Source organism: Cryptotermes secundus, unplaced genomic scaffold (genome assembly GCF_002891405.2).
Source record: "Cryptotermes secundus unplaced genomic scaffold, Csec_1.0 scaffold5, whole genome shotgun sequence".
Taxonomy (NCBI): Eukaryota; Metazoa; Arthropoda; class Insecta; order Blattodea; family Kalotermitidae; genus Cryptotermes; species Cryptotermes secundus.
Window position 1 is genome coordinate 4,638,172 of NW_019724742.1, and position 27,475 is coordinate 4,665,646.

Consider the following 27,475-nt stretch of genomic DNA (forward strand, 5'->3'; position numbering starts at 1 on the left):
TCCAGGATATTTGAAACAGAATCAACCATCACATCTGAAATGCTGCAGTGGGTGTGGCAGGAATTTGACTATTGCATTGATGTGTGCCGGGGAATGAAAGGTGCACACATAGAGACACTTTGATGGATGCACATAAAATCTGGACAGTTAAGCCTCTGATTGACATATATGATTGTACACAGTAAGAAATACAAAATATATACATATCCGAAACCCCACCATTCTTTTAGGAACACCCAGTATATGCAGGCAGGATTACAATGCAGTCATGTTCATGGTGTGCAGTTAGGTGAAAACTGTGCATTATGCAGACTAGTCACTGAAAGTGCACTCCTTAATATGTCTCTTGTGATGTGACTCCACTGATGTACCAGACTGCACAGCATCATGTCCCAGAGGGCAGCAACCTTTGTAGCCGCTGCTATGAAAGCCTCAGATCTCAAAACCTGATCATTCATTTTTACAGGATTCAAGGTTCACACAGCGGTGGTTATGAAGCGTTCTATCTTCCGGGATATAACGCTGTGTAGGATCTGAGGTTCTCACAGCGGTGGTTATGAAGAGTTCTGTCTTCCGGGATATAACGCTGTGTAGGATCTGAGGTTCTCACAGCGGTGGTTATGAAGAGTTCTGTCTTCCGGGATATAACGCTGTGTAGGATCTGAGGTTCTCACAGCGGTGGTTATGAAGAGTTCTGTCTTCCGGGATATAGCGCTGTATAGTCTGTTCCAGTTTAACTGACATTTTGGAGGAAGACATTACTTCCATTTTTGGGGTCGAAGAATAAGCCAGACAAGCAACGAGAGCTCTGCTGGCTGCCTGCTTCATGCTGGTTTCTCGCTTTGGCTTATTCTTCAACTCCAAAGATGGAGGCAACATGTTCCTCTGAAACATTGCTTGACTTTTAATGGACTACATAATGTTATATCCCACAAGATAGAATTATTCCTGATTATGTTCTGTCTGCAAAATGTAAATCTGAGAATGACATAGTAAGAACTGAGTGCACTGTATGTCTTGTGTATATTTTACGATGCTTTCAGCTTATATTGTATAGCACTAAATGATAGAATGATTGGTGAATAATGAATGGAAAAGTTGTGGAAGGAAAGTGTTATGACCTAATTTAAGGGCCATGATGCTTGGGTGCTTCCAAAATATGTTAGAAGGATTGCCATTTGAGCCAACATGCTCATTGACATGTTATTTACTGTTTGCTCCATAAAGATGGCCCAAAATATGAAGAATGAAGGTTACAAAGTGTCAGTCAGGTTCTAAGGTGCAAGGTTCTGACATTGGGTGTGAAGATTATGGTGTTCTGGGATGGTTTCCCCCAGAACATTGGTACATATATACATGACTACATGGTGTCTCATCCCAGAAGACTGTAATCTTAAAGGAAGGTTTTATCTGTGCAGAATATAACAGTAAAAGATGAACAATACAGTTTCCTATGTAAATTTGTTGTTTATGATCAAACCTCAAGAATTTCCAGTTCTTCTTCGTTAATTTTGAGTGTTTCTTCCACAGATTTTATCTTGTTTAGACTCAGTTCCAGTTCTTTCTTCAGTGCTTCTACTTGCTTCCTTATTTCAATAAGTTCTTGTTCACAGCCATGACTGGAACACATCAAATTCATATATCAGGCATGTCAGTGTTCACATCTACTGGCACCAGTAAATGACAATATGAACTTCTGGGACCTCATGCCATGTATACTGATAGATATGTAACTACTTTGTTGAACCTCTGTCTCTGTCTCGAGAATAGATGGATATAGTTGGCAAGTTTGAAAACTTGGTATTTATCTACTAGACTGCCTGGTGTCACGTGACCTTACCGCTATATAATGTTGGCTTTAACTTTGAGTTAAATTGTCTGTTGAAACCCTTTTATTGTTTGGAGGGCACTGCAGTTGCCATCTTGTGTGAATGTCATCGATAGACGAAAGAAATGGCATACATGGATGTTCCACGACTTACATTTTCCACAAACTGGACTGGAAGGAAGTAGGGTAGATTGCAACATACCGAGCCTCTAGGCCCACTCTTCAGAGTAATATGGAACAACTTAAGAAATTTAGTGAAATACAGAGGAAGAAAGCCAGGTTGCTCAGTGTGTATAGTGACTGGGCTATGGGTTGGATGACCACAGAATCAGGGTTCAATCATTGGCAGATATGGAGATTTTTCTCTTAGCTACCATATCCACACTGGTTCTGGGGCCTATGCAGCATCCTACCCAATCTGCACTGGGGACCCTTTCCCTAGGAATAATGCAGCTGGGGCATAATGCTAACCACTGACCTCTGTGTAGTGCTGCAGCCTAAGAAAGACCAAGCTGTATCTTCACAAGGAAGTAGAGCCTCGTACCTGGCTGCAGTATATATGTCTTTAAAGAGCACCTGAACCTCTACTCAACATTAACGGAGCCACATCGGCCCTTGCAAGGCACCTCAATTTTGTTATTACTGCAGAAAATACTCTCTGGAATAGAAGCAGCTGTTTCTCATTTCACCCACAATTGTACATGAGATGTGATATGAAACTGGCTGCATTCTGAAATCCATCACTGATTGGCAAGAAGAACAAGCAATAAGACAAGGAGACTGCTGCTGTCATCATAGATTCAGTGAAGTGCTTGGAAAAAATCACCATCCTCCTAGCGGACTTTACATGTAAACTCACCTCTGTCAATCCCATCAGATAAGTGGAAACACATACCAAGAAATTCATTCAGTGTTCATACATTCTATAAGAAATTCAGAAATGCATGACAGATATGGACATTGAAACTTTAACTTTTTAAGGTCTGCCAAAAACCACAAATCAGCTGTGACCAACAGTAAGTAAAACTGGCTGTCTGATAGAGCAGCACACGAACACCTTCCCTGCCCCCAATCCTAGCCCTCACATCTTGTATGGAAAACTTAACCCAATTTCAGGAAGATCTTGATTCAGTTTACCATACTGGGAGAAGACAGTCTCTTCAGTTTCTGCATGGAATTGCCTTTCACTAAGGTCCCAGTGTCTGACTCAACATACGTCACCTAGAAAGCATCCCCTGGGACCTCATGATGCAAGTGGAACATCACATCAGCTCCACATTTTTTGCTCACCAGTTAAAATAATATCTAAATGTTGAAGGCATCACCACATTCACCTCTCCTACCCAACACATTCATGAAAGCCTTTGGAGCAGAACTCATCAGAATACAGGAAAACTGTGTAATACTTGGGGTGCTCACAGTGGGAAATGTTAAGACTCTGTTCCTCTCTGATGTGACAATGCGTAATTCTGTAAATAAGTGTCAACATTGCAGATGTGCCTGCTGCCGCCACAAGAGTAGACATAGTTCTTCTGTTACCTGGAAGATGGTACTCACTTACCAGGCTACATGGCATCATATCACAGAAGGTCATATTCTCAATATTTTAGGTACACTTTTCAAATCCCACATAGATTGAGGAGTCACCTGGAGGACATGAAAGGTATACCTTGATGCACCCAAAATACAAAATACAATAACTGTAAATGGGAGAGGACAACATTTGAAAGTGGAAGCAAAAAGAGCTTCACAGGGTGCATGTCCAGAAACAAAGAAAAATGCATTTTGTTTGATACAAACTCAAGGATTTTTAAGTGGCTATATAGGACAATTATAAACAGTTCAGCATCTTGCACAACAGACATAAACAATGTAAAGCAGCAAGTGAAGTCAGGTGTATTTTCTACAGTAACCACAGGAACAAAACAGTGTGGAGGAAATAACACAAATAATCTGTGGCAGATTTGGAATTATTAAGTTAATGAAATGTTGCCTACAAATGTCACTTACATGGCATTCAGAGTAAACTTGGATGGAACAGTAGTTGCATACCAAAAAAATTATGGCCAACCAACCACATAACTAACTGACTCAATGGAGTAGAATCATTCTTGAGGAAATGTTACACATTCAGCTAAAGAAGAAACTGTCTCATTGTAGTGCACAAAGGTTTATTACCATGTGGTGGTTGAGCTTCTCACAACAGTGACTATAAGAAGTACAATCTTCTGGTTGTAATGTCATATACGTGTAGTCTGGAGACAGCCAAATCAGAATTTTGACATTTACATATTCCTATCAGCCTACTATGTCCATACTGTTTATGTCAAGCAGTAAAGTAAACTGAATCATATGTTACAGAGTTCAAATGCAGTATGTATGCTGCATGCTTAACCTATGCGATTATGTTAACTGCTCACCGTTCAGCTCTCAGCTCAAACGTCATATTGTAGAGGTCTTGCGCACATCCCTCAGGGCACGTGTTTTCATGCAGTGTGACTGGACCAAGCCCCTCTGACCCAGTGTTGGCTGTGTTATCAAGTGACTCATTGCTGCTTGAAGGTGAGGATGATAAACAGTTGCTTAATTCTGAGCCTGAAATAAATTCACTAACAATAATAGCTTAAACAATTGTAAACAGTTCAATAAAATTAAAGCAGTATTAGATTTGATGTTCTCAGGGTGATGAATGTTAATATTACTGTCATTTTAGTATGTGACACCGTTCATTCTCGTGACCAGATGCCGCTGTTTCAGAGAGCACTGTTACAGCCCTGTTCCAGTTATATAATTGCCCTTTTGCAATCGTGTAGTTGATACTCCCTGCCAACTACAGTAAACCCTTGCTAATCTGGATGAATGAAGCAAAAGGTAGCACTAAAAGGCCAAAAACATGTTAGAAAACTAATAAGTGGAAAATGTAATAATATAGATAGTGCCGATGAAAATAAATACAAAAATATCATTGCAGCAGTTTTCTTTCTCTGTCAGAAAGTGAAATCCGCAGTCTCCTTCATCCAGCTTGAGCCAATCTTGGATATTTTCTTGCATGGTTTCGGTCTCTCCAGCTGCCCTCAACACAGTCTGAAAGTCATCTTGCTCCTAAATGCCATGTGTTTTTTAAAGTATTTCTTATATTTTCATCTGCATTGACTGTAACCATTCAGTGAGGGTTTACTGTATTAGACTTATAAACTGAAGGGGATCTGAAAGACAGCGTGGAGCGCACATGGGAGAGATGGGAAATGAATATAAAGTGTCATTAGGAGAGCCTGAAGGAATGAGACACCTTGACAAAATTAAAGTTACAGGTGGGAGGATATAGACAGGATAGAAGGGAGCGGACTGCACTGATGTGACTCAAGATAGGGACAACTGGCAGGCTATCATGAACAGTGTGCTGTGCTGTCAAGGTCCATGAAATGCTGAAAATTTCCTGATTAGCTGAGCAACTATTAGCTTCTCAAGGACTCTGCTCCATGGAGTTAATCAGTGACTTGTCACTCCCCCTTTCAGAGCCACATTCTCCTGTTTGACCACTTGGAGCCCTGGCCCAATACTCTCTTCCCTATATTACTCATATGTGTAGCTTTTACTGTCTGACTTACTTCTGCCTTGAAGATGGAGGCAGCACGTTCCTCCAGACGTTTGGCATTTACGCACCAAGACTAAACTACATCATGTCCCAGAAGACAATAGTCTTAAAATCATGACTATTTCAAAGAGACATATACCAATACTTGAGATAAACTGTTGTAAAATAACTTTAACAAAAGACCACAAAACTCTTAAGCAAAGTGTAGTACTGCTTCAAAAAGGTGCTTGCTGAAGACAACTTACTGTATAGTAAACATTTAAAGCACGAATTTTCTGGACAGTTCCAGGCACACATAGGGCACGCGGTAGCGTAGTTGGTTGAGGCACCAGGCTATGAGCCGGAAGGTTATGGGTTTTTCAATTTACAAATACTTCCAGCAGCACTATGGCCCTGGGGTCGACTCAGCCTTAACAGAAATGAGTACCGGGAATCTTCCTGGGGGCAAAGGGCAGTCAGCCAGTGCATAAGGCTGAGACCTCACTGCCTTCTGTGAGCCGACTGTCTAGAAAATGTGACAACATTGACACCTCACAATCCTATGGGCCTCCCCAGGGATAGCTCTGCCTTTGCTTTATGCAAGTACACATAGAGAGGGAGATGGAGTTATCAGAGGAATTTAATCAAGGAATAGGCATGTAATATTCCTGGAAAGATTACCTTTATGTGCTGTGTGGTGTGTTCTTTGCAAAACTTACTGATCCTGTGAGTACAGGGTAATAACACAGTGCTAACTAACTCCATGGAGCAGAAACATTCTTGAGAAGCTAACAGATCAGCTACTCAAGAAAATTTCCTTCCTCTTATGTAACCTAGAGGTTCATTAACATGTTTACAAGACTGAATGCTTTATCTCCTGCTTGGATCAAGTTTGTCAAGGTCTGATTAACTTCTGGTTCAGTTTATTTAGCAGTACTGTCAGTACCTCAGAATATGTAGAACTGAATGATTGGATAATGAATTGGAAAGGATATGGAAGGTGTTCACTGCCTAATTTAAGGTACTATCCCAGAATTTTCCTGGAGGGACTGAGGAAAACTACAATGTAAGCCAGGTATCTGCCCCCCTCTAAAGTTTTTTGGGAAAATCAATGTTAAAAATAATGCATTATGTCAAATATTAATACCAAAGGATTTGAAACATACTTTTTGGCACAATTCTAGGGGGATCCATAAAAAATATTCATGAAAGCTAAAATATACATTTGCAAACTAATATTTTAACCCCCACCATCAGAAAAAAATCCCTGGCAGCACCCATGTGTAGATTTGTATAATATATTTACTGTTACTGCTTGTTTCAAGCTCTTACCGTCTTCAGCATTTCGAACTCTTGATGGTTTATACTTGTAAATCTTTCTCAAAAAGTCAGAAAACTTGCTGTTATTCGTTGCCATCTGAAACCTATCTTGAAATTCTACCTCTTTATTTAGCAGGGCTTTAATTTCTGTTTGCTTTATTTGAACTTGCTTTTGCAAGTCATTAATCTGTAACAAAAGAACAGCATGAAGGGGAAGAATTACTTTCTCCTGCTAGTATAAGGAGTCTAATTTGTAAATGACCTGCTGAGTCACATAACCTGAAAGCTGCTGGTACGCTGACTGAATGGAATGTAGCCAGGCTGAATCTGACTTGACTCATGCAGTGTGACAGTGGTTTAAAAACGAGATGAGTGTGCATTTACACCATCTGACTGAGGTGCACTCAGTCTGGCTTGACTGGCCTCCATTAGCATTACAGTAACCCTGAAAACAGGGGGGGGGGATATCCAATCTTCCAGTTAGGTAAATGTAAACCTAAATCAAGGTACAGACTTTATGTAGGGACTGGACTTTCATTTGCTAAACATGGGTTGAACATTAAAATGAGCGATACAAATATTAAATTGCAAAAAATGATACATTATTTATTTATTTATTTATGAACACAAAACAGGGGAATCTCTTAGATTGGGAAACTGAAATGAGTATTCTACTCCCCCAAAATATATTTGACGAGTTCCTGCATAAAGAGATGTGAATAACAATCAAAGAGGAAAATATTCAACAATGCAGTGATAGATTGATACAGTTCCTTGATGTCTGAAGCTTTCTTTGCCTTTATAGTGGTCACAAACAAGGTTCGTGATACAGAACTTCACTGACTTAACTTTTTCTCCAGTTGGGCAATTTTGGGAGGGGGGCATTTTATGATGCTGTCACAGCAGGAGCATATAGCATATCATCATCATCAGTAATCTGTCAGACAACAGGTCCACAGTCTCTTCAAAAACAATTCCTCCACTTAATGCAATCTAGAGCTTTCTCCTTCAAATGACAGTATCCTCTTCTGTCCCCAAGGTCATCCAGCATCTTCTTACGTCTTCTTCCTTGTCTTCTTGTCACTTCTATCCGCCCCTCTATCTTTCCTTCAATAACTTCTTTTAGAAGGCAGTTTCTGTGTAAAACATGACCAATCCAATTACCCTTCCGTTTTCTTATTTCGTATAGGATATTCCTCTGCTCACTGACTCTAATTAACACTTCTTCATTTCTCACATAATCGGTCCAACTGATCTTCTCCATCCTTCTCCAACACCACATTTCGAAACTTTCCAGATGTTTCTGATCTACTGCCCTAAGTGTCCATGTTTCAGCCCCATACAGAGCTATGCTCCAAATGTAGCATTTCACTAGTTTCTTCCTCAAATTTAAGTCCAATTTGCTGGTAAAAAGATACTTCTTCTTGCTAAATGCAGCTTTTGCCATGGCAATCCTGGATTTAATTTCACTAGTACACCTTCCATCATCTGTTAACAAGCTACCCAAATATTTAAAACATTTCACATTCTCCAGTTTTTTTTTTGGTCTATGCAGGCGTTACAACATATAGCATATAGCATTTTTTTTTTCTAATTTTATATAAGCCGGAAGGTCACAGGTTCAAGTCCCAATGAGATCATTGGATTTTTTTCAATTGACCTAATCCTTCCAGCTGCACTATGGCCCTGGGGTTCACTCAGCCTCTAACAGAAATGAGTACCAGGAATTAATTAAATAATTTTCCTGGGGAGTAAGGCGCAGCCGGCATGTAAGGCTGACAACTTTACCACCATCTTTGAGCCGATTGTCTGGATAATGTGGGACCCTCAATGTCTCACAACCATATGGGCCTTCATGGCCTGTCACAGGGATAGCTTTACTTTTCACTTTCTTTTTAATTAGGAGTGATGGGAGTGTTCTAAATTATATCTGTAGACAGCATAGAAGCAGTCCAGGAAGACGTGTCATTCATGAGGAAACAAAGAGATCATATATCAGTTATATGAGGTAAACTGTTACTTCTGCAACAACCTGCTGTAGCTTGCTTGCTAATGATTTAAATTCAGCATGAGACATAACCTGTGTAACTTCAGCTTTCGGAATGTAGTGTTGAAAGCAATTCTAATGTCTCAGTACACAATGCAGTTGTTATCATGAGGTTGAGAACACTGAGGGTACTGTATGCTGAAACAGAAGAGCTTCAACATGTGACATGACAAATCTCAAAATCTGAAGTCATGCATTAAACACATGCAGTGGAAACCTAAAGACAAGGATGAGACATACCATTCTTTCAAGCTCATGTTTTTCTTTTAATGAATTAAGAACTCTATTTGATACTTCATCTTCCACATCTTCAAAATCTCTGAGAATAATAAGTTCCTGTTGCAACGTGAGTAAATGCAACTCGAGAAACTTTGCTTCTACTGCAACTCTTATCTTCAGGTTTGACAAATCTTCAACCTCTTTGTCAAAAGTTTCAATTTTCAATCCTGCTTCAGTCAATATCTGATCCTGTTCGTAGAGTTTCCTAAGAGGCAAACAGAAACCAAATTCTTCAATTTCAATTTTAACTTTAATTTAATCAAAATGGTAAATATTATTACATCGGTGTAATGCATACTGAAAATTCACAGAAAGTCTTTTAATTTGTTGTTGTTTACAGATAAAATACAGTTTAATTGTATGCCACAACAACACATATTTGTCATCATATTTGCCCCATCATCTGGCTGCAAATTATTAGAACATTCATAGGTTTAATCCACTGGGGGAAAATCATATATTTTGTAATTCCACACAGCACTATTCTTTATTTACTCTTTTCATTTTGTATTTTTATCTCCTTTCATCCTTCCTCTCATATTGCTTTCCCATCCTCTGTATTTGTCTGTCCTCTTATTATTCCTCTCCTTTTCCTTCCTCCCTCTCCTTTAACTTGTTTGAGAACAGGGTGCTGATGTGAATATTTGGACTGAAGAGAGATGAAGTGACAGGAGGTTGGAGAAAACTGCATAATGAGGAGCTTCATAAATTGTACTCTTCACAAAGTATAATTACAATGATCAAGTCAAGGACGATGAGCTGGGCATGTCATATTGCACAAAAGGGTTGAAGAAGAATGCATATAGAATATTGATGGGAAAGCCAGAAGGAACGAGACCATTAGGGAGACAAAGATGTAGGGGATGGATAATATTAAAGTGAATCTTTGAGATATTATATTATATTTGAGCATCCTGTTACACTCGCACAATATATATAAGATAAACACCATCTTAAGTGTAACAATTTAATTTAGTTCTTTCTTCTTTCCCCTCACTCCACACTTTGAGAGATAGGATGGGGTGGTATGGGCTGGATTGACCTGGCTTAGGATAGGGACCAGTGGAGGAATATTGTGATTATGGTAATGGACCTTTGGGTTCCATAAAATGCTGGGAAGTTCTCGAATAGCTGAACAACTGGCAGCTTTTTAAGAAGGGCTCAGCTCCATGAAGAATTAATCTTTACATTTTAGATGGCAGAAAGTAAAACAAAGGATTCTGAGCTGAATGGTAGCATGCATTCCAAAATTTGATCTCATCTTTTCCTCATTAATCAAATTTTGAGTTGTTATTGTCATGTGAATTTTGCCACATTTTCGAAGGATCTATTGGGTGTCTTTATGGTATCATTTTGTCCTGCATTCTGGTGACAAAATATCAACATATATATTGTTTTCTCTGTGGCTGTGTCAGACCACCCTCGTTACTAGCATCTAACAGACTTCCTATGTTTTTCGTTATAAGTATCACATTTATTGGTATGAACGCTGTTAAATATTTGAAACTTCTACCAGATCTTCAAGGACAGGAGCCCACCTCTTCATCCTACATTTGCACAGCTCAGTCTCCCAAGCTGTAACAGTGTTATCTTCAGTGGCCAGTGCTCCCAGCTGTTCTGTTGAGACATGGCACTCGCTTGCAAAGTATGGCTTGCAAATATTTTGCTGTAATGTTCCTACTTCAGCTTGTGGATAGTGTGAACCCAGGACAGCCTCATACTCTTCATCTACAGGTTCTGTATCACCAGCTGCGCCATCTGTCATGGGATTATCAGAGTCAGATGACTGTAATTTCTGTGCCATTAATGCTTCTTTGTCCTCTTCAGTCAGCTGATGAAACAAAGAGCACTCAAATCACATGATGCAGCCTGTATAGCATAATGTAATATGGTGACATGTGATACTGTCACTGAGTCAGACACATAGCTAAGTTTCATTACAGCTGTCCAGAAAATGAATTTTAGTCTGTATATGATATTTCTTGTAGAACATTTCCTGTCATCAGGAAAATTGTTACAAAACATTTTGTACAGAAAGATGGCAAAACTGTAAATCCAAACTAATTCTACAAGATTAAGTATCTCATAAAACATAATTTATAATTCAATTTCCATAGTTTTTTCTACCAGAAATTTAATTTTTGAATATAACTGTAAATCTTGAATATGCAGACAGCTAGAAAACAATTCACGTTACAAAGATTGGATTGTGACGCCGTGTAGTCTGGCACCTATTCAATCAAAGTTTTGGAGGAACTCACTACTACCACAGAAGAGGTTGCTCTGAAAAACCATTTACCAAACTGCATGATGTAACACCCCAAAAGACAGCAATCTTCATAGCTGTGACTTCAGATCTCATAAAGCATGTTACATATTGCTAAAATGTTACAAAATTGTAACACAAACCAGTTCATTACAAAATGAAGACAATTACTTCCTGACGACCGAGACAGAGAAAATCTCTGAAGTGAACTTCAGTAACAAATTGACAAGTTTAGCCTCTGATAAGATTTTACCACTTTAGTCACCACAAAACTTGAAGTCTTATATGATCAATATTAGAGTCAATTTTACCGACCACACAACACGTTTTTATTATTATTACACTACATGTTTCGACCTCAAGAGGTCATCCTCAGGTGTACGAACACAGCTGTATAATTACACGCAATCACATTCGCTTTCTCACTTATTCGATCCTGTATCTTATTCAGGCTCACGCTTGCGTGTAATTATACAGCTGTGTTCGTACACCTGAGGATGACCTCTTGAGGTCGAAACATGTAGTGTAATAATAATAAAAACGTGTTGTGTGGTCGGTAAAATTGACTCTAATATTGATCAAATACACAACAGGATGCAAGAAACAATTAAAGTTATATGATTCCTCTATAACAGGAGCGTATACATCATAATCAATGGTTCATTTTACATGTGACGCTGCATAACCTGCACTTGACATTGGTGTATGTTAGGGAATAAGACCATGATGTTCTGGGATGTGTTCTGTGTAGTCTGGTACAAAAGTGTTTCAGACAAACCATCCTTAGATTCTCAAGCAAATTCCTATCAAACTATGACCCACATCTGGCACTGCACATGGTGTTGCATCCCACTTGAAATCTCATTAAGAAATAAGTTTTGCTGTCATCAGAAGGAGACTATGTCTGTGTGTTCATCACTGAGGCTTTCATTCACTGTTCTTATATGGTTTCAAAGTGTCCTCTTTCTGACAGTTGTCTGTATCTTGTTACCACACTTTGTGTTTAGTACCTCTTTTCTGTTCCCAACTGCATCTGGACTGGCTCTGAGGCCCACTCATACTTCTATCCAATAGGTAATATGGACTCTTTCCTCGGGGGAAATGTGGACATCCTAGCTATACTTCCAGTCTCCCATACATCTACATGGTGTGATGCTTAATTAAATACAATATCAACTTTACATGCTTGCATTTGATGCCTCTTTGGTCATAGTTTTATTATGTAATGGGTAGAATCTTCCTAGAAACTGGCCTAATTTAAATATCATCAGCGTATGTTGAATTCTGTTGTTACAAATCAGACTAGTGCATAGGAAATGCCACTACTGAATTCGCTGTTAGTGTAGATTAGGTTGAAATTTTGTTTTAAATTTTGATTTCGATTTTTTTAATATGTTCATAGCCATAATGAGTTTATTTCAGTTTATATCAATAACAAACAAACTTACCTTGAGATTGTTGTCTCCTATGTTGCCATGTAGTCTGATAGATAGTTACTAATATTTTGGAGGAACCTGCTTCATCCATCCTTATGATGGTGTCTCTCCTACCTTGAAGATGGAGACAGCAGGTTCCTATCTGTCTATTTATCTAACAGAATACATTTCACATTCAAAAAGACCCAGTATTTGCCATAAGAACTTCAAATCTCATACAACCTACCTTAGTTCCCCTTTCTGGAAACTCAAGTTCTTCATAAAACTTTGGAATGTCAGATAGAAACTTTCTTTGCACTGGTTCCAGTTCTTTATGGATGCATTCAAGTGTAGCATTAAGTTCACTGAAACTCTCTATAAGTACAGTCTTCTTGTTCCGAAGATCATAAACCTTCCTGTTGAAATTGTCTTTGATCAGGAATAGCTGCAAGATACATACAAGTCTCAAAATGTACAGTCAGAAATAGATGCAAATAAGATCTAAAAGTCTGTGAGAGTGGTATATTAATACAACTATTGTGTTTCTGGATATTATCAATCATTCTGTTTTTATTTAAACAGGATAGTGTTTTGAATAAAAACATGACAATGGATAATGTCCAGAAACATAGTAGTTGTGGAAACAGGAATTTAACCAAATAATACTATACAAGAAGAAGTACCCAGTCTTCAACTGGGATATTGTCACTTATTCATGGGTGTGTGACTATACATGGTGTATAGATTGGTGAATGGATTTATTGACCACTTGTATACACCACTCAGAACTACACTTTACAGACAACTGACACACACAGAATACTCTCCTCAGTCTATTACAGTCTCCACTAGCTGTTTCCTGGCAATGGCTTCTACTAGTGGTTATTCTTCAGCTTCCTGCACTCAGGTCCTTTTGTCACAGCCACGCATGTAGAACTCTTTGTCAACTGACAACTTAACTAACTGGGTCCCAGGCTGGTGGCAAATTCACACCAAGCTCCAAGTCTTCTCTTCACAGGCTGACTTTCAACTGACAACTGACAACCAAACTCTCACCAACCAACCAGCTACTTCACATTACTTCACCGAACTGAACTGCTGACAACTGACTGCAGAGTCAGAGTCAAAGTTACGTTACAACTGGCGGTTTACTGCCAATCAGTTCATCTTGGCAACAAGCCGCTTGAGACTCATGACCAATAATTTATTCAACTGAACACTTGTGGTCATAGTCCTTATGTAACATCCTCTCTGATGAGAGGATGGGTCTGTCATTTACAACTGCTGCTGGCCCTCGCCAGCGCAGTCCTCAGGTCTGAGTGCCAGGGGGTTACACTGAAGCATTTGTGTGCAAATAATTGATTTCTCATTTCACCCGTTAAGATGTGATATCATGAAGTCTTGTAGTTAATTTCAGTGTTATGGGGACCTTGGTTCAGCCATCTTTGCTCCTACTGTGAAGATGGAGGCAGCAAACTGCCCCAAAACTCTAGTGATGTTCTACCGGACTGCATGGTGTTAGATTCACGAACAAGTAATCATCATAGTCACCGGTCTTAGAACCCCAATTATCACCGTGTTGCCACTGTTTCCCTCTTTCTCTTAAGACATATGGTATGCCTTCAAACAGCGCAACTCTTGCAACTCCATCTGAGTGTGCAAGCTCTTTGTGGATAGTGTACATATTTGTAACCTTTTGAAATATGAAGTTCATTTGAATAATATAAAAAAGTCAGTTCATACATCGCAGAAAACACAGTGCATCACCAGTACAAAGAGCATTATGAAAATATGGTTTATGGAAATAATCCTTTTTTTTTTCTTAGAATTGTATAAAACACATAAATACATTGCATGGACAAAATGCAGAATTTCAGAATGATGAAGCAGATGATACATACAGCAACTTCTGCGCTGTAAAGTGTTAAAAAATACTGTAAAAGCTTCTTTCCAGAAGGAAAGAAAGAATGTTATTTATTTGTATAAAAATGACATTCTGCTTCAAGATGTTTTCTAATAATCAACTTACTCTTTTTCTTGCTTCAAGAAGTTGGTCATATTTCTTGACTGTTGTCATGCGTAAATGATTAGGCACCCTGTAATTTGGTGCTGACTTCAGCTTGTAATCTCCAATAGCTTCTTCTGCCTCTGTGATAGCTGCTATGTCATCCGGGTGCGGTTTTGTTTCATCAGGCTTCTGTTTAAGAAGCACATCCCACTGTAAGATACCATGGAATTGTTCAGTTCATTTGGTTGGTGTCTTGAAAAATTAAAGAAGAACTGAAATACTGTAATTTAGACATACGCTTGGTCGTCGACTTACGCCTGACTTCCGTTCTGACTGACAGGTTGTAAGTCTATCTGCTTGTATGTCAGCCATATATTTATTTTTATTATATTTATTAAAAGTACTTTTTAAACTTTCTAATCTTTTTATCATATTTATAATTTATTTTTAAAAACTTTTACATTTTAATCATCTTTTGTTTTTCATTCCTTTGTGGTCGTAAGTGCGGCCGGTCATAAGTCGCATAGGTCGTAAGTCGACGACCAAGTGTGTATAAATCTCTGGTACAGGATGTTCTTTTCGCATAACCCTTAGAGTTTTGAATATCCTGACGAAATGCCCACATTATGATGAGAAATGCCATATATTTTTTCTTCATCGCAGCTTGCATGAAATGATCATTACAGCATTCTGACACACATATTTCTGACCTCCTGTGTTTCTTCTGCTCGGCTGCAGAAACCCTCTAGGATCTCAACAACAGGCTACTCTCTAAGCCTCAAGAATTTTTAACAGGTGTTAACTTTCCATTCTTGTTAATGCAATTTTGTACTGTTGCCCCCAGGTTCACTGCCAAGCACTTTCACAGGCTGACCTATGTATATGTAAATACAAAAGTAAAGCTGTTCTTTGCTTAATAAGCACCATTCCATGTAGACATATGGGGAAGTGAGGGTAGAGCTCAGCGCATTTTTAAAATCAGCACTGCCTAGAGGTGAGCTAGAGCTAGCTAGGAGCTAGCATGCTAACATGAAGCTAGACCTTCATTCCTCCAGGGAATTAGCCCTCAGGAGCCATTGGATAGGAGGCTGAGCAGGCTCCCACAGCCAGTCTGGAGACTCTGGAGAAGATGAAAATGTCCTTGCCCTGCCAGTAATCGAACCATGTCCATTTCATGATACAAAGAGGTCCAGTACAGTGGGTTTTATTTCATATCCTATCCACTTAAAGCTAAAATATAACTGATTTCTAAAACATAATGGGTATAACAAACTCAGACAATGGATAGCGTTGAAGATAATAGTTCTAAAATATCTATGATTATGTCACTGACAGATTTATTACACAAAGCAATTCAAAGACCCAAACTTGCAATATGAATCATACCTCATGCCCCCTTTGTTCCTCTCTCTGTTTTCTCTGCATATATTTTTTTACCAGTCTCTGTAACTTTTTGTTGGCTTTGTATTCAGGAGTATTGGTTGGAACTGCTCTGAGAAAAGCTTCCATCTGAGGAATTTTTCTTTCTGCCTCTTCTGGTGCTTCTTCTTGTACTATGTGGATTTGATGTGACCTTTAGGAATGACATAAAACAACTTCATTCATTCATTCATTCATTCATTCATTCATTCATTCATTTATTGTATATTCCATAAATCCATATACATAGATATAGAACCAGTCACATAATTAATATAGTACAATACAAATATAAATATATATGTACAGTTTATAATCATTAAAATAGATAAAAAAAAGTGTTAAATTTATATAAAAAAAAACAATCTTACATCACTATACATAAAATTATGCAATATTAAAATTGTTTATGTTATTATCCTTATTTCTAAGCATATTTCATCTCAACTGGCATAATCTTAATTTTTAATAGTACATGCAAAACTTATTAGAATTTGATTTTCATATTACAGTACCTTAAAGAATCCTCCAGCTTGTCTGAATTTAAATGAGAGATAAGTCACATAAGTACATAGTCTTAACACAGTTTACAAAACAAATATTAGTATAATGTAGTACAGTTTGGATAATTTCTTTAAACTTTTTGTTCCAAAGCTATGAAAGCAAGTAATTTTAACAGTACAGTCCATCAGGTCAGATTGGCTCAGTTTGCTGCCTGCAACTATCAGTTTCTTGCTTGTCCTTTTCTCCAGCATTTAGGATGGAGAAAGTATTTTCTCTCAAAATGTTAGTCTATCTCAAAACTGTGCAGCATTGCAACACAGAAAACTGTACTCTTTGTAGTCATCACTGAAGGAATTCCAAAAGCCAGTAAAATAATTTTAAAACAAATAATATATATTTAAAAAAAGAAGTGCCACAGACTGGAATGTAATATTGAACTTCAATTAAAAATAAGTTTGCATTCCAGATAATAATTTAAATGTGCAAAAAATTTGGATTGAAATTGTATGGCAATTCTTACAACCCGGGTTCCATTGTAGTACAATTTTAATTTAACATATTTTCCACATATTCAAAAGTTACCTGCCTCTCTTTTCAGCTTCTTCTATTTTGAACTGCACTGCTGCCTTTGCATCATCAAATTCCTTACCAAGCTTTCTCTGTCTAAATGTGGACACTCTCTTATTTGTTCTGAAACATAAAATATCAAATATCAACATTATACATCAGCTTTGAGGCTCCCATGGCAGTGAATATTAAGATTATTGTCTTATAGGTTGCAATGCCAAGTTGTCTGACAGGAAGGTGCCAAAATTTGGAAGGAACCCTGCGTATGTTTCTGTATTTAATGATGTGGTCAGTATCTAGGCTATATAGTAGGATGACTGATGAATAATGAATTGGAAAGGATTTGGAAGGAAGTGATTGTGGCCTAACTGAGGTACCATGTTGGCATATGCCTGAAGGAGCTGAGAAAACACAGAAAGCCTCAGTCAGGATAACCATTGTCCAGGTTGAGTCTCAGGTACAAGCCCAGAGGGTTGCTGGTAGATCAGCCTGCTGCAGGGTAGAACATGCAGAGATCAAGCCCCTCTGAAATGTTGGTACCTGTCTAAAAGATGAAACAGCATCATATCACAGATCGCAGAATGTATACCAACATTCTAATATTATAGCAGCAAACACTGAGATCAAGTAGTTATACTGGTGCTTCAATCAATGACAGTGGGACGATTTTCTCCAAAAAAGAAAAAATAATTTTATAACTCTTGTGTTATTATAGTCTTGAAGAGTACTAGCTTCTGAGCTTCTAGAATTTAGTGCTGTGTAGTCTGGTAGAAGTTCAGAGGGGCGTCCTGCCTCCACTTTCAGGGTCAAAGAATAAGGCAAGCAAGATACCAGCAAAAAGCAGTTGGAAAACAGAGTGATTATAGACTAGTATGGAATGGAAAGTGGTCATGGATGGTGACTAGACAAGGGTGTGGAAGGAGATAATCATGGCTTATTTCAATATTCTATCCGACATCCGCCTGTAGCTACTTGAGAAAACCGTGAAAAATCTCAGTAAGGATTCTTTCAACATATAATGTCCTCTCTTTAAATCTGTCATGATGCACCTCTTAGTATTTGTCACTGATCACACAAAACTCCTTCCAGATTTGCTCCTTTGATTGTAGTACCTAACTAACATCTGTGCTTCTTGTGCAATGAGCCTGTCTCCAAATCAGTAAGTGCCACTCCAGAGCAGGTATAAGCTGCTTTGACTGTCACAGTTGCCCCTTCCACCACTCCTCTCATAGGTAAGGGTTATTTCTTGAAGGATCGGTATGACTTCCTTTGCTTGGGCAGTTGTAAAACATTTTAAGAGGAAGTGGCTGTGATCTTCAGCACCAAGGAGAAATTGACAGAACAGGAGGTATGTGAAGATAAGTAAATAACAGCAGCAACAGCTGTTGAAAGGCTATATAAGAGGCAGGTAAAAAGGGTACACACACATACATATACATACATGTACAATTGCATGTAAATGTGCATCCAGGTGTGTATGTGTTTTACTAATGAAAGCGAAACCTTGTGAGTACATGAGTACATGCCTTGATGTAAGTGAAGATACTGAAATTAGTTACCCTCCACAGAATGACAAGATGTTTCATGCTGACAATTGTCACAGCTAGTGGGTCAGGAGGGATTGCAGCAGCTGCAGAAACGGCGTGAACCAGGCAGGTAAGCACAAGCTCAGTGTTGCTTCATTTCATTTTCATTAGTGAATTATTGCACAATTTATAATTGTTAATTTGTGGCCTCCTCCAAGTGAATCACCATTTACATAATCAATTACATACAAAATACTAAAATGAAATTTGTGGAACAAATGGTGAAATGCACTTGGGAGGACCATGAAATAAATGAAGGCATAATAAAATAGTTAAAACAGAACTCATGCTGAAAAAGAAATTGATATATGAAACCAGTTGGATTCAACATGTTAACAGGATGACAAGAAACAGACATTCTAAGCCATTAAAAATAAATCATATAGTTCAAGGTAGAAGACCTCTGAGGAGATCAGTGGATGGATGAGGTCAACATGGGTCAGTAAGTGGCCTGACTCCTTGAATATTGGCTGGTGGTGGCGATGGTGATTATGTTGACGATGACAACAATGATGATGATGATATAGAACACTTGTATAGCCAGACGCCATGTGATTTTTATCATTTGGTTTACAAATTTTATATCCATCTCCTTTGAAATATTTTTAAGAAGTAATTAACCTTAATCATCTGGAAATAGAGAACTGGACCTGTCTCTATTATGGGTGCTGTTGACTGGGTTTCAACTTCTTGATATCAGTGTTTGTATTAACATGTGCTAGCCTGCCAGACACTGTGCATATATGTTGCCATAGTGAAGCAGCACAGACCCAGTACAGGCTCATTTATAGAAGAAACGTCTATAATTATGCCTACAGTAACACTGTTTAGAGCATATACCATTACAAGATATTCTTCAATTTAACAATTGTAATACTTTTTTATTAGTCATTGTTCTAAAGATATTAAACAACTTTTGTCTTGGTATGAAAATAAGTCATTTACTGTGAATTACAATTCAGAGCAGTGAAAATGTCTTGTCATTACTGGAGATCATTATTTTATACCTAATTTATGTATGAATGCTTCAAGGAAAAAGTTATATCCATTAAAATGACAAATACATTGAGAGGGACTTTACCTGATACTACAGACATAGACTGTCATAGAATCTAGCACATTTATGAAGTAATCCTGAAGTTTCTGTAGCCCCAGTCTACTCTTCTCCACTTCAAAAGCAAACTTTTGTTTCACAAGATCGATTTCCTGCTCAAGTGTGCCATCCAAATCTTTTGTAATGTCTGGATGTATTTCCAGGTCACACCTAGGAATCCGTTGAGACTCTGGCAACCTCATGTTCCTGTATACATGTATAACTTCGGTGACAGATGCACAGTTAAGTACACAATGAAACAGTTTTCTCATAAAGCACAATGAGATTTGAGCTTCTCATAGCAATGACAACCTCTGTCCATCTGCTAGTAACAGTATTCAAACTGCCAAACTGATTTTATTCAAACTGAGTGTAACAGACATACAAAATTTTGTGAAATATTTTAAGGGTCTCTCTACTTAGCAGCATGAAAGAACTTTTATATACATTATGGTGTTGTGGCACATGGCACCAATATGGTCTGATATCTTTCTACCAGACTACAGGGTATCACATTCCAGAAGACTAATCTCAGTATTCACTGCTGTGAGAACCCCAAATCTTATCTCTCATGTATCTTATTTAAATTCTTAGATATAACAAAAGTGTACATATGGCAGTTCTGTCAGTGTTAAATGCCTGTTTGCTTTCTCATGCATTTGCTTCATTTCATTTTGAGGGCCTAATTGAATTTATGTATAATTTTTTACAAATATAAATCACTCCGTCCAATGCGACCTGTAAGTTTTTTACTACATGAAAACTTAACACCCTTACATGTTTCGGTCTCTGTGGACCATCTTCAGAGGGCAAACATCACTACAAATAGGAAACCACCATCACATAAGTTGTTTAGACGTAAAGTACGTACACTTATATGCTACAATACATAGTACACAAAATAGAACATTTCACAAACACAGCAGTTTCCTGGGAATGTAAAGTTTTTTAAAAAATTGTATAAAATTTCTTGATGCTAATCAAATTTTTTTTTGTATTGTCAATAATTAAAATTCGTAAACCATGCAGGCTCGTGTTCGTCCTCCCATCGTCCCTCTTATATGGGGCAGATATTGTGCCACCTAGCTCTCTTGATATGGAGGTTCTTTATATCGTCCAGGGTTTGCTCGTAGCTGCTGTGCTGTTTTCACTGTTCCTGTTTGTAATTGTTAGTGTGACGGACCAGAATGAAACAATCAAACTATAATTTTTTAGTTCCTTGTCTGATTTTGATGCAATTTGATCCCTCTGTTATAGAAGATTTATAATGTGTGGGTATCAAAGGCCCACATTACTATTATTATCACTGAATTCGTAATAACACTTAGTTTAATGATAATGAAATTATTATTACTGTCATAATTATCAGCTATTTGTTTGTTTACTTTTACTTTATTCATTATTATTGTAATTTGTATTCGACTTTTAATAAGATTGTGTATAATGTCATTCATTCTTCTGCACTGTGCTGTGTCTGTAATTGGCCTTGCGGCTGTTGACTCGGCACATTAATAATAAAGAATNATGCCATCAGTCTCAACTCAGCCAGCGAGTTCAGCCTCTACTGGCTCAGCAGTATCTAGATGCTTCCCCCATCTACCAGAGGCATTAGAGACTATTGTTGGGTGGGAAATATCCTTATAATTTGGCTCAGAGGCCTCCTTGAGGCATGAGGTTCTTTTACGTGCCATAAAGCTACGACACGTGACCCACGGCTTAAAGTCCCTCCCAGAGGACTTGTTCCCTGAATTTTTCTGCCCTTAAAAATTCCACGACCTCCGCTGGGTTTGAACCCACGTACCTTAAGTCATGAGGTGGGAACATTACCCCTAGACTACGGAGGCCGCTTGGCCCACATTACTTAAGGGCATAAATACATTTTGTAGCATATCCTGCAAAGTATTCTTCTGACAGAAAAGTGCACTGAGTAAGCATTGCAGAATCCTATAAAATGCATGTTTGTATTTGTATATAACTGAGTGTTCTCAAGAAAAACCTTTGGTCTGATAGCTATTGGTTGAGTACCATGTGAAACATTTTCTAACCATTTAGTACCTCCATGGCCATGCTTCTAACTGCAGAAGCCCAAACTCAGTATTGAGGTAGTCCACAAGGGATTTGTGATGGATAAAGTGGAAGTTTTTTCTCCAACCACTTCAGTTTTTTCATGTCAGTTATCATCCCATGAGCACTCCGCATTATCATCAGGACATGCCAAAGGATGTCCATTTGAGACTGCAATACCATGGGACTCTCTCAACCCAGTCTTTTCATCATTCCACTAAACCATAAAACCCATAAAATCCTTGCAGATGATCCCAGATTTATGTTCAGGGTCATGTTGCTTCCTTCAAGGGAATATACATCCTCAGGAGAGAAAGCAGTGAACTTATGCTGGAAAGTCATTTTCCTGACTCTAAAGCGATAAATGAAGGTGGATTTGCTCAGGGACCTTACTTGGGCTCATATATCAAGAGGCCAGAGACTACACGCTGGCTGGACAGGTAGTGTCCTACAGCAAAGTTGGGTGGGCAGTTTCCAACTTTAATGCCTAGAAAACACAATTAGAAGACTGAATTTTCACATTTCTTAACAAGAGAGTCTGGAGGTCACATTTATCAAGTCGTGAAAATATTTAAAGCCTGTATTGCACTCAGATATGTTCCACTTTTCTGGAGGGTTGTCAGAGTTATTTTCATGCCTAAGCCTGGGCATGCTAGTCATGTTAAGACAAAATTCTTTTGTCCTATCAGCCTCGCCTGTTTTGTTTTGCAACGAATGGACAGGCCAGGGTACAGATGTGTGAGAGATGGAGTGTTAATGAGATATCCATTGCATTCCCATCAGCATGTTACCACAGAAGTCCAAATATTTTCCTTAGGACTCAATATGTGTTCTTCCTTAAAAGCAAGAGACCAGATTTGATATCCAAGTTAGAGTTTTGCATATCCTGTTCTTTGTATAACATGATTCCCACAAAAAAAAAAAGGCGTCTTCATATTATGATCTCAAAAGTAAATGACACAAACTAAAAAATTACTGCCATTTTTTTTTACCTGGAGATAATATCCCCAAATTTAATTTTGAGTTCTTCTAATCTCTGGAGAACTTTCTGTTTTCTCTGATTGGCTGCTGCTATCCTTTTGTCATGCTCAGCCTTGGCTTTTGTTTCTTCCAGACTTAGATATTTTATGTCTTCAATGTCTGAAACTTTCTCTTGAATTGGCTGAAATTTTGTAAAGAAGGTGTTTGAATTCCTATGATCATGGTCAGAAGGTTACATGGAAAATTATTTTCACTGTATCTGAGCAATCATCTGCAAATTACAAGACTGCATAACATGAAAGTACACAAAAGTACAAGCTTTCATTTTCAGATGGAGCAGACTGTAAAATATAAAAGCATCTTACATAAAAAAACCAGCTAATACATATTTCCTTTCGATGTTTGTGTAGGGGACACTAGCTCATGTGGAAAACATTGCGGCATTATATATTTTACTCACAGATGACATATCTACCATTAGTGCCTCACAGATGGCATTAATTAATGTCCAGTGTTCCAAAAACTGGAAAAAATGTTTGGGAAACTGGATCTGTTTCTGTTCCCAGGTGAGGGGGGAGGCCCTACTCTGTTGGGTCCCTTAGAAAAGTGACTGAGGTTAGCCCTTTCTAAAGGGACCAACACAGTAGGGGCTCCTCCCTCACCTGGGAATGGAAACAGATTTAGTTTCTGAAACGTTGTGTTTTTTAGTTTTTGGAACACTGGACAATGGACAAAGTCCGAAAACCCAGTAATTTTCAGTAATCTTATCAAATCTCACAATCAGAATTCTTAGTTGTATAACACAGTGTAAACCAAGTTGAAATGGATCCATCCAAATAAGGTAACCTACAAGAAAACATGATAAAATAGTGTCAAGTGTATTATAATTGTTTACAACTTAACAATGAAAAAGAATGGTTGAAACATGTAACGGTTTTAATAAGTATTATATGTATTACATATGTTGAGAAGACATGCCAGTGATAATTCAATTCTAGTATAATAGTGGATACATTTCAGTTTGATAAGCAATGGTATAAAAATATGTGACAGATATTTTGGTCATCTGAAAACCAGTCCTTTAGAGTTTGCAATTTTTTTTTTCCTTTTAACATCATGAAATATGCATCATTTTCATTCTTTTGAGTCATTAATGACTCAGGTGTGCATCACCACATTTAGCACAATTATAGTCTATTAAATTTGAAAAAATAAAACTGAAGTCAGTTAAGGGAAAGAATGAATACAGAGTCTCCCCCAGCAATATACTTAACAGCTACTTCCCTTCAGTATGCCTTTCCCCAGTCCCACAAACTGATTTCTGGATTCTGGCTCTACATCTTTCCACAGGCTCTCTAATTTGCATTCTTGATTTGTTATTTTGGACATCTGGAGATATTATGAATTTCTACTGACATAAATTAATTATAGTATATACTATAAAATTTCTTATATTGTATTAACAACAATAACAATAACGAATAAAAATTGGGTAAACAACTATGAATGACAAGCAGGCATGCCTGCATTTTTCAGGCAGAAGATTTCAGAGTAGGTATGGTGGGGGAAGAAGTAGTCAGCTTGAAGCTCCATCACCTATATTCATTCTTCCCCCTGGCTCAAATGTAATACTTAATAGCATGAAAATCATCCAGACTTACAATTCCAGGAGATGCAATATGTTCCTTCGAGGGTATGATATAATCATATTCATCTTCAAAGTTCACGTGATATGAAAAGATATTGCCATCATCTCCACAGCTGAACATGAAATGGTGATCATAGTTGAAACACATGCGGCGAATTCTTCCATTTGTGTTATCGTGCATGGAGTAGAGCCAGTAATCAGACAAGTCTGCATGGTTGTCTGGATTAACGCGATTCACTCGGATTTGTCCATTTTGCATGCCCAGTATTAGATACTTCTTATTGTGGCTGTATGAAAAGTTTGATTTAAAATTAATATGTGTATTAATTCATAACTATAAAAATATGACATCATAATATAGTGCCTAAACTAGCGATCAAATATGGAAATGAGGCATGGATTCTAAGATCCCAAGACAGGAAAAATTTAGAGGCTGTGCACATGTGATTTCTGAGGCCAGTATATGAGTGGCATGGAGATATAAAGTTAGAAATGAAGATATTAGCATGCATCAGAGAGAAGAGAAATATATGAGATTAAAGTTTATTGATGTAAATGCATCTGCATGGATTTCTGGCTTTGAATCTACCAGTGGTAGCATAGTTGGTTAAGACACTATGCTACAAGCTGGAAGGTCATGGGTTCGATTCCTGATGATATCATTGGAGTTTTGAATTGACCTAAGCCATCCAACCGCATTATGGCCCTGGGGTCAGCACAGCCACTAACAGAAATGAGTACCAGGAATCTCCCTGGGGGTATGTATTACATCAGTCAGGTCAGCTAATCACCAGGCTGAGATTTGAATTTGGGATCTCCTGAATATGAACTAGAAATGCTACCCACCTGGCCAAGACATTCAGTGCTAGTTATGTAGAATGGCCTTTATACACAATGCAAGTTGTCTGTATGTTTCTTGACTCCTTGCAGCTACTCTGTTGCTTCCTTCAATTTCAGCAACAGCTGGACTATAGCAAAGGGAACAGGATGTTTCTGCATGGTCTGTTCTGAGATATTATAAGCAAGGGACATGGTCAGTTTAAATTAAGTTGTGAGATGGTGGCCAGCCGGGAATGGCGTGAGCATTTGAAGCTGTTAGAAGTCGTTCCCAGGGAACGGCTGGTGAAGACACAGCAGGCTGGAAAAGGCTTAGCAGGTGCTGTGGTGATTAGTGTTGGCGCTGTAACTACTAGTACTTATGAGTTGTGTGTATAAGTGGCCAATCTATTCACAAATCCACACCCTGTCTATAGTAACACAAACTACATAACAATATTATTATTACTGTTTCCTTGACTCTTATTTGAAGAAGTTCAACACTGGTAGCAGTTTTCATTATAGCCTCTGGAAATTTCACGATAAATTTATGAGAAAATCTAGCTGTTTTTCATTGAGTGCAGTGGAATTTGTCATCAGATGGGGGCACCACTATCAACATCTGTGTGAGCAGAAGGAAAATAGGATAAGCTAGAGGGGAAGCAGAAGAGCTTGAGGGAGATCAGCGGGACTTCAGTACAGTGCTGCCCTCAACACTTACTTGAAGAGGTAGCTGTAAATTTCAATATTATCAGCATCTGCTATCACAGTGCAACACACAGGTTCCTTCTTATCCATGTCAAATTCATACATGTAACCTGCATCATAGCCAGCTACAGAGAGCCATATTGTATCCTTTGGAGTGTACAGAGCAAAGAGAATTGTGTTGGGCACTTCAGGAACATACAGTGGTGCCAACTCCTCTTCACATTCTGAACCACCTGATGACAGAAAGAGGACATTTCAGCAGAGTACCGATGATAATAGTACAGGAATGCTTTGATTTGTATATATGTTGTGATAGTACTATTTCTTATGATCTTCTTATTTTAATTTTATAATGACATCTAAGAAATAACTGAATTATTTGTCAAAAGAAAACGATTTTTAAAAAACTAAAATGAATGGCATTGAAGTTAATTAATCATGTGATGAAACAGAAAGGGGACAAATATGAAAAGATTAAGTGCTGGAAGGGACGGAGGTGATTTGAAGAGTGGAGGCAGGTCACACACAACAGAAGCACTTATCTCTTGTAATAAAAGCTGCACCAAGCTCTTCACTTAACAATTATTTATAAAAAGTAAGGCAGAAAACGTGTTAATCTTAGTTATAGTTAATGAACACAACGTGAGTTTTATATACACTTTGCACATATATATAAATAAATATATTACAATATATGCTCATTTATCAAGGCAATAGCTTCCCTATTCACATATCAAGACATCTGCTAATCTATCCAAATTCACCTGCTTCACTTTCATTACATTACCACATCTTGCCTACTGGCAGAATTGGAAAGCTCTGCCCTACCAATACTGATATAATTAAATATACCTAGAAATGTTTCTTCATCAATATCTGTTCCAAGATTCTCTTTCTTGGTTTTGTCCATCTCTTCTCTCTCTCTTTCTAGTTTCTTCAACTTCCATTCCTCTCTTTCTTTCAAGTTCATGTCCCTGCGGATCTGTGACTTGCAACTTTGGAATGTGATGTTCTTTGTTTTGGTTTTCACCAGGTGGAAGGAAACATCTGTATATTCCTGAGGATATTCTGGAAGGATCACTTCCACAAATGTTCCAGCACAGCAGGACACCAGCAGTGTACTCATCTGTGACAGGCAGTGTTGAAAAATCAGGTACAGAATGTGAACAAGATTCAAAAGGCTACATTTCATAAAATTCCCAATGGCATTCTTTACAGTTAATTAAGTTTGGAACTTCATCTCTGAGCCAGCACTTGGCTGGTCACAAAGCAAGGAAGTTAGTTATTAGTGGATCAATGTAACTCAAATATGGGTTTAAGAATTAATTCAAAGCTACGTAATAGTGCATGAA

The 27,475-nt window shown here is 38.0% G+C and overlaps 1 protein-coding gene and 1 long non-coding RNA gene across 2 annotated transcripts in view; one reads left to right on the top strand and one right to left on the bottom strand.

Annotated features, from left to right (window-relative positions):
• The window catches only part of LOC111862655 (cilia- and flagella-associated protein 44), a 62,620-nt gene that overhangs the window by 8,578 nt on the left and 26,567 nt on the right, over positions 1 to 27,475 (bottom strand). The window contains exons 10-24 of the mRNA XM_033750741.1: positions 26,976 to 27,249; positions 26,137 to 26,356; positions 24,613 to 24,886; positions 22,963 to 23,132; positions 19,895 to 20,113; positions 17,247 to 17,350; positions 16,672 to 16,693; positions 16,124 to 16,310; positions 14,759 to 14,947; positions 12,977 to 13,174; positions 10,587 to 10,879; positions 9,010 to 9,253; positions 6,735 to 6,909; positions 4,249 to 4,423; positions 1,481 to 1,619 (exon numbers count right to left, since the gene is read on the bottom strand). Of these exons, the coding sequence (XP_033606632.1) occupies positions 1,481 to 1,619; positions 4,249 to 4,423; positions 6,735 to 6,909; positions 9,010 to 9,253; positions 10,587 to 10,879; positions 12,977 to 13,174; positions 14,759 to 14,947; positions 16,124 to 16,310; positions 16,672 to 16,693; positions 17,247 to 17,350; positions 19,895 to 20,113; positions 22,963 to 23,132; positions 24,613 to 24,886; positions 26,137 to 26,356; positions 26,976 to 27,249 (2,883 nt within the window). The remainder of the gene's footprint in view (positions 1 to 1,480; positions 1,620 to 4,248; positions 4,424 to 6,734; positions 6,910 to 9,009; positions 9,254 to 10,586; positions 10,880 to 12,976; positions 13,175 to 14,758; positions 14,948 to 16,123; positions 16,311 to 16,671; positions 16,694 to 17,246; positions 17,351 to 19,894; positions 20,114 to 22,962; positions 23,133 to 24,612; positions 24,887 to 26,136; positions 26,357 to 26,975; positions 27,250 to 27,475) is intronic.
• Positions 4,314 to 27,232, top strand: LOC111862656. The gene is made up of 4 exons (XR_002842465.2): positions 4,314 to 4,390; positions 18,796 to 18,883; positions 20,071 to 20,148; positions 27,157 to 27,232. It is a non-coding gene; the product is annotated as an uncharacterized LOC111862656 (long non-coding RNA).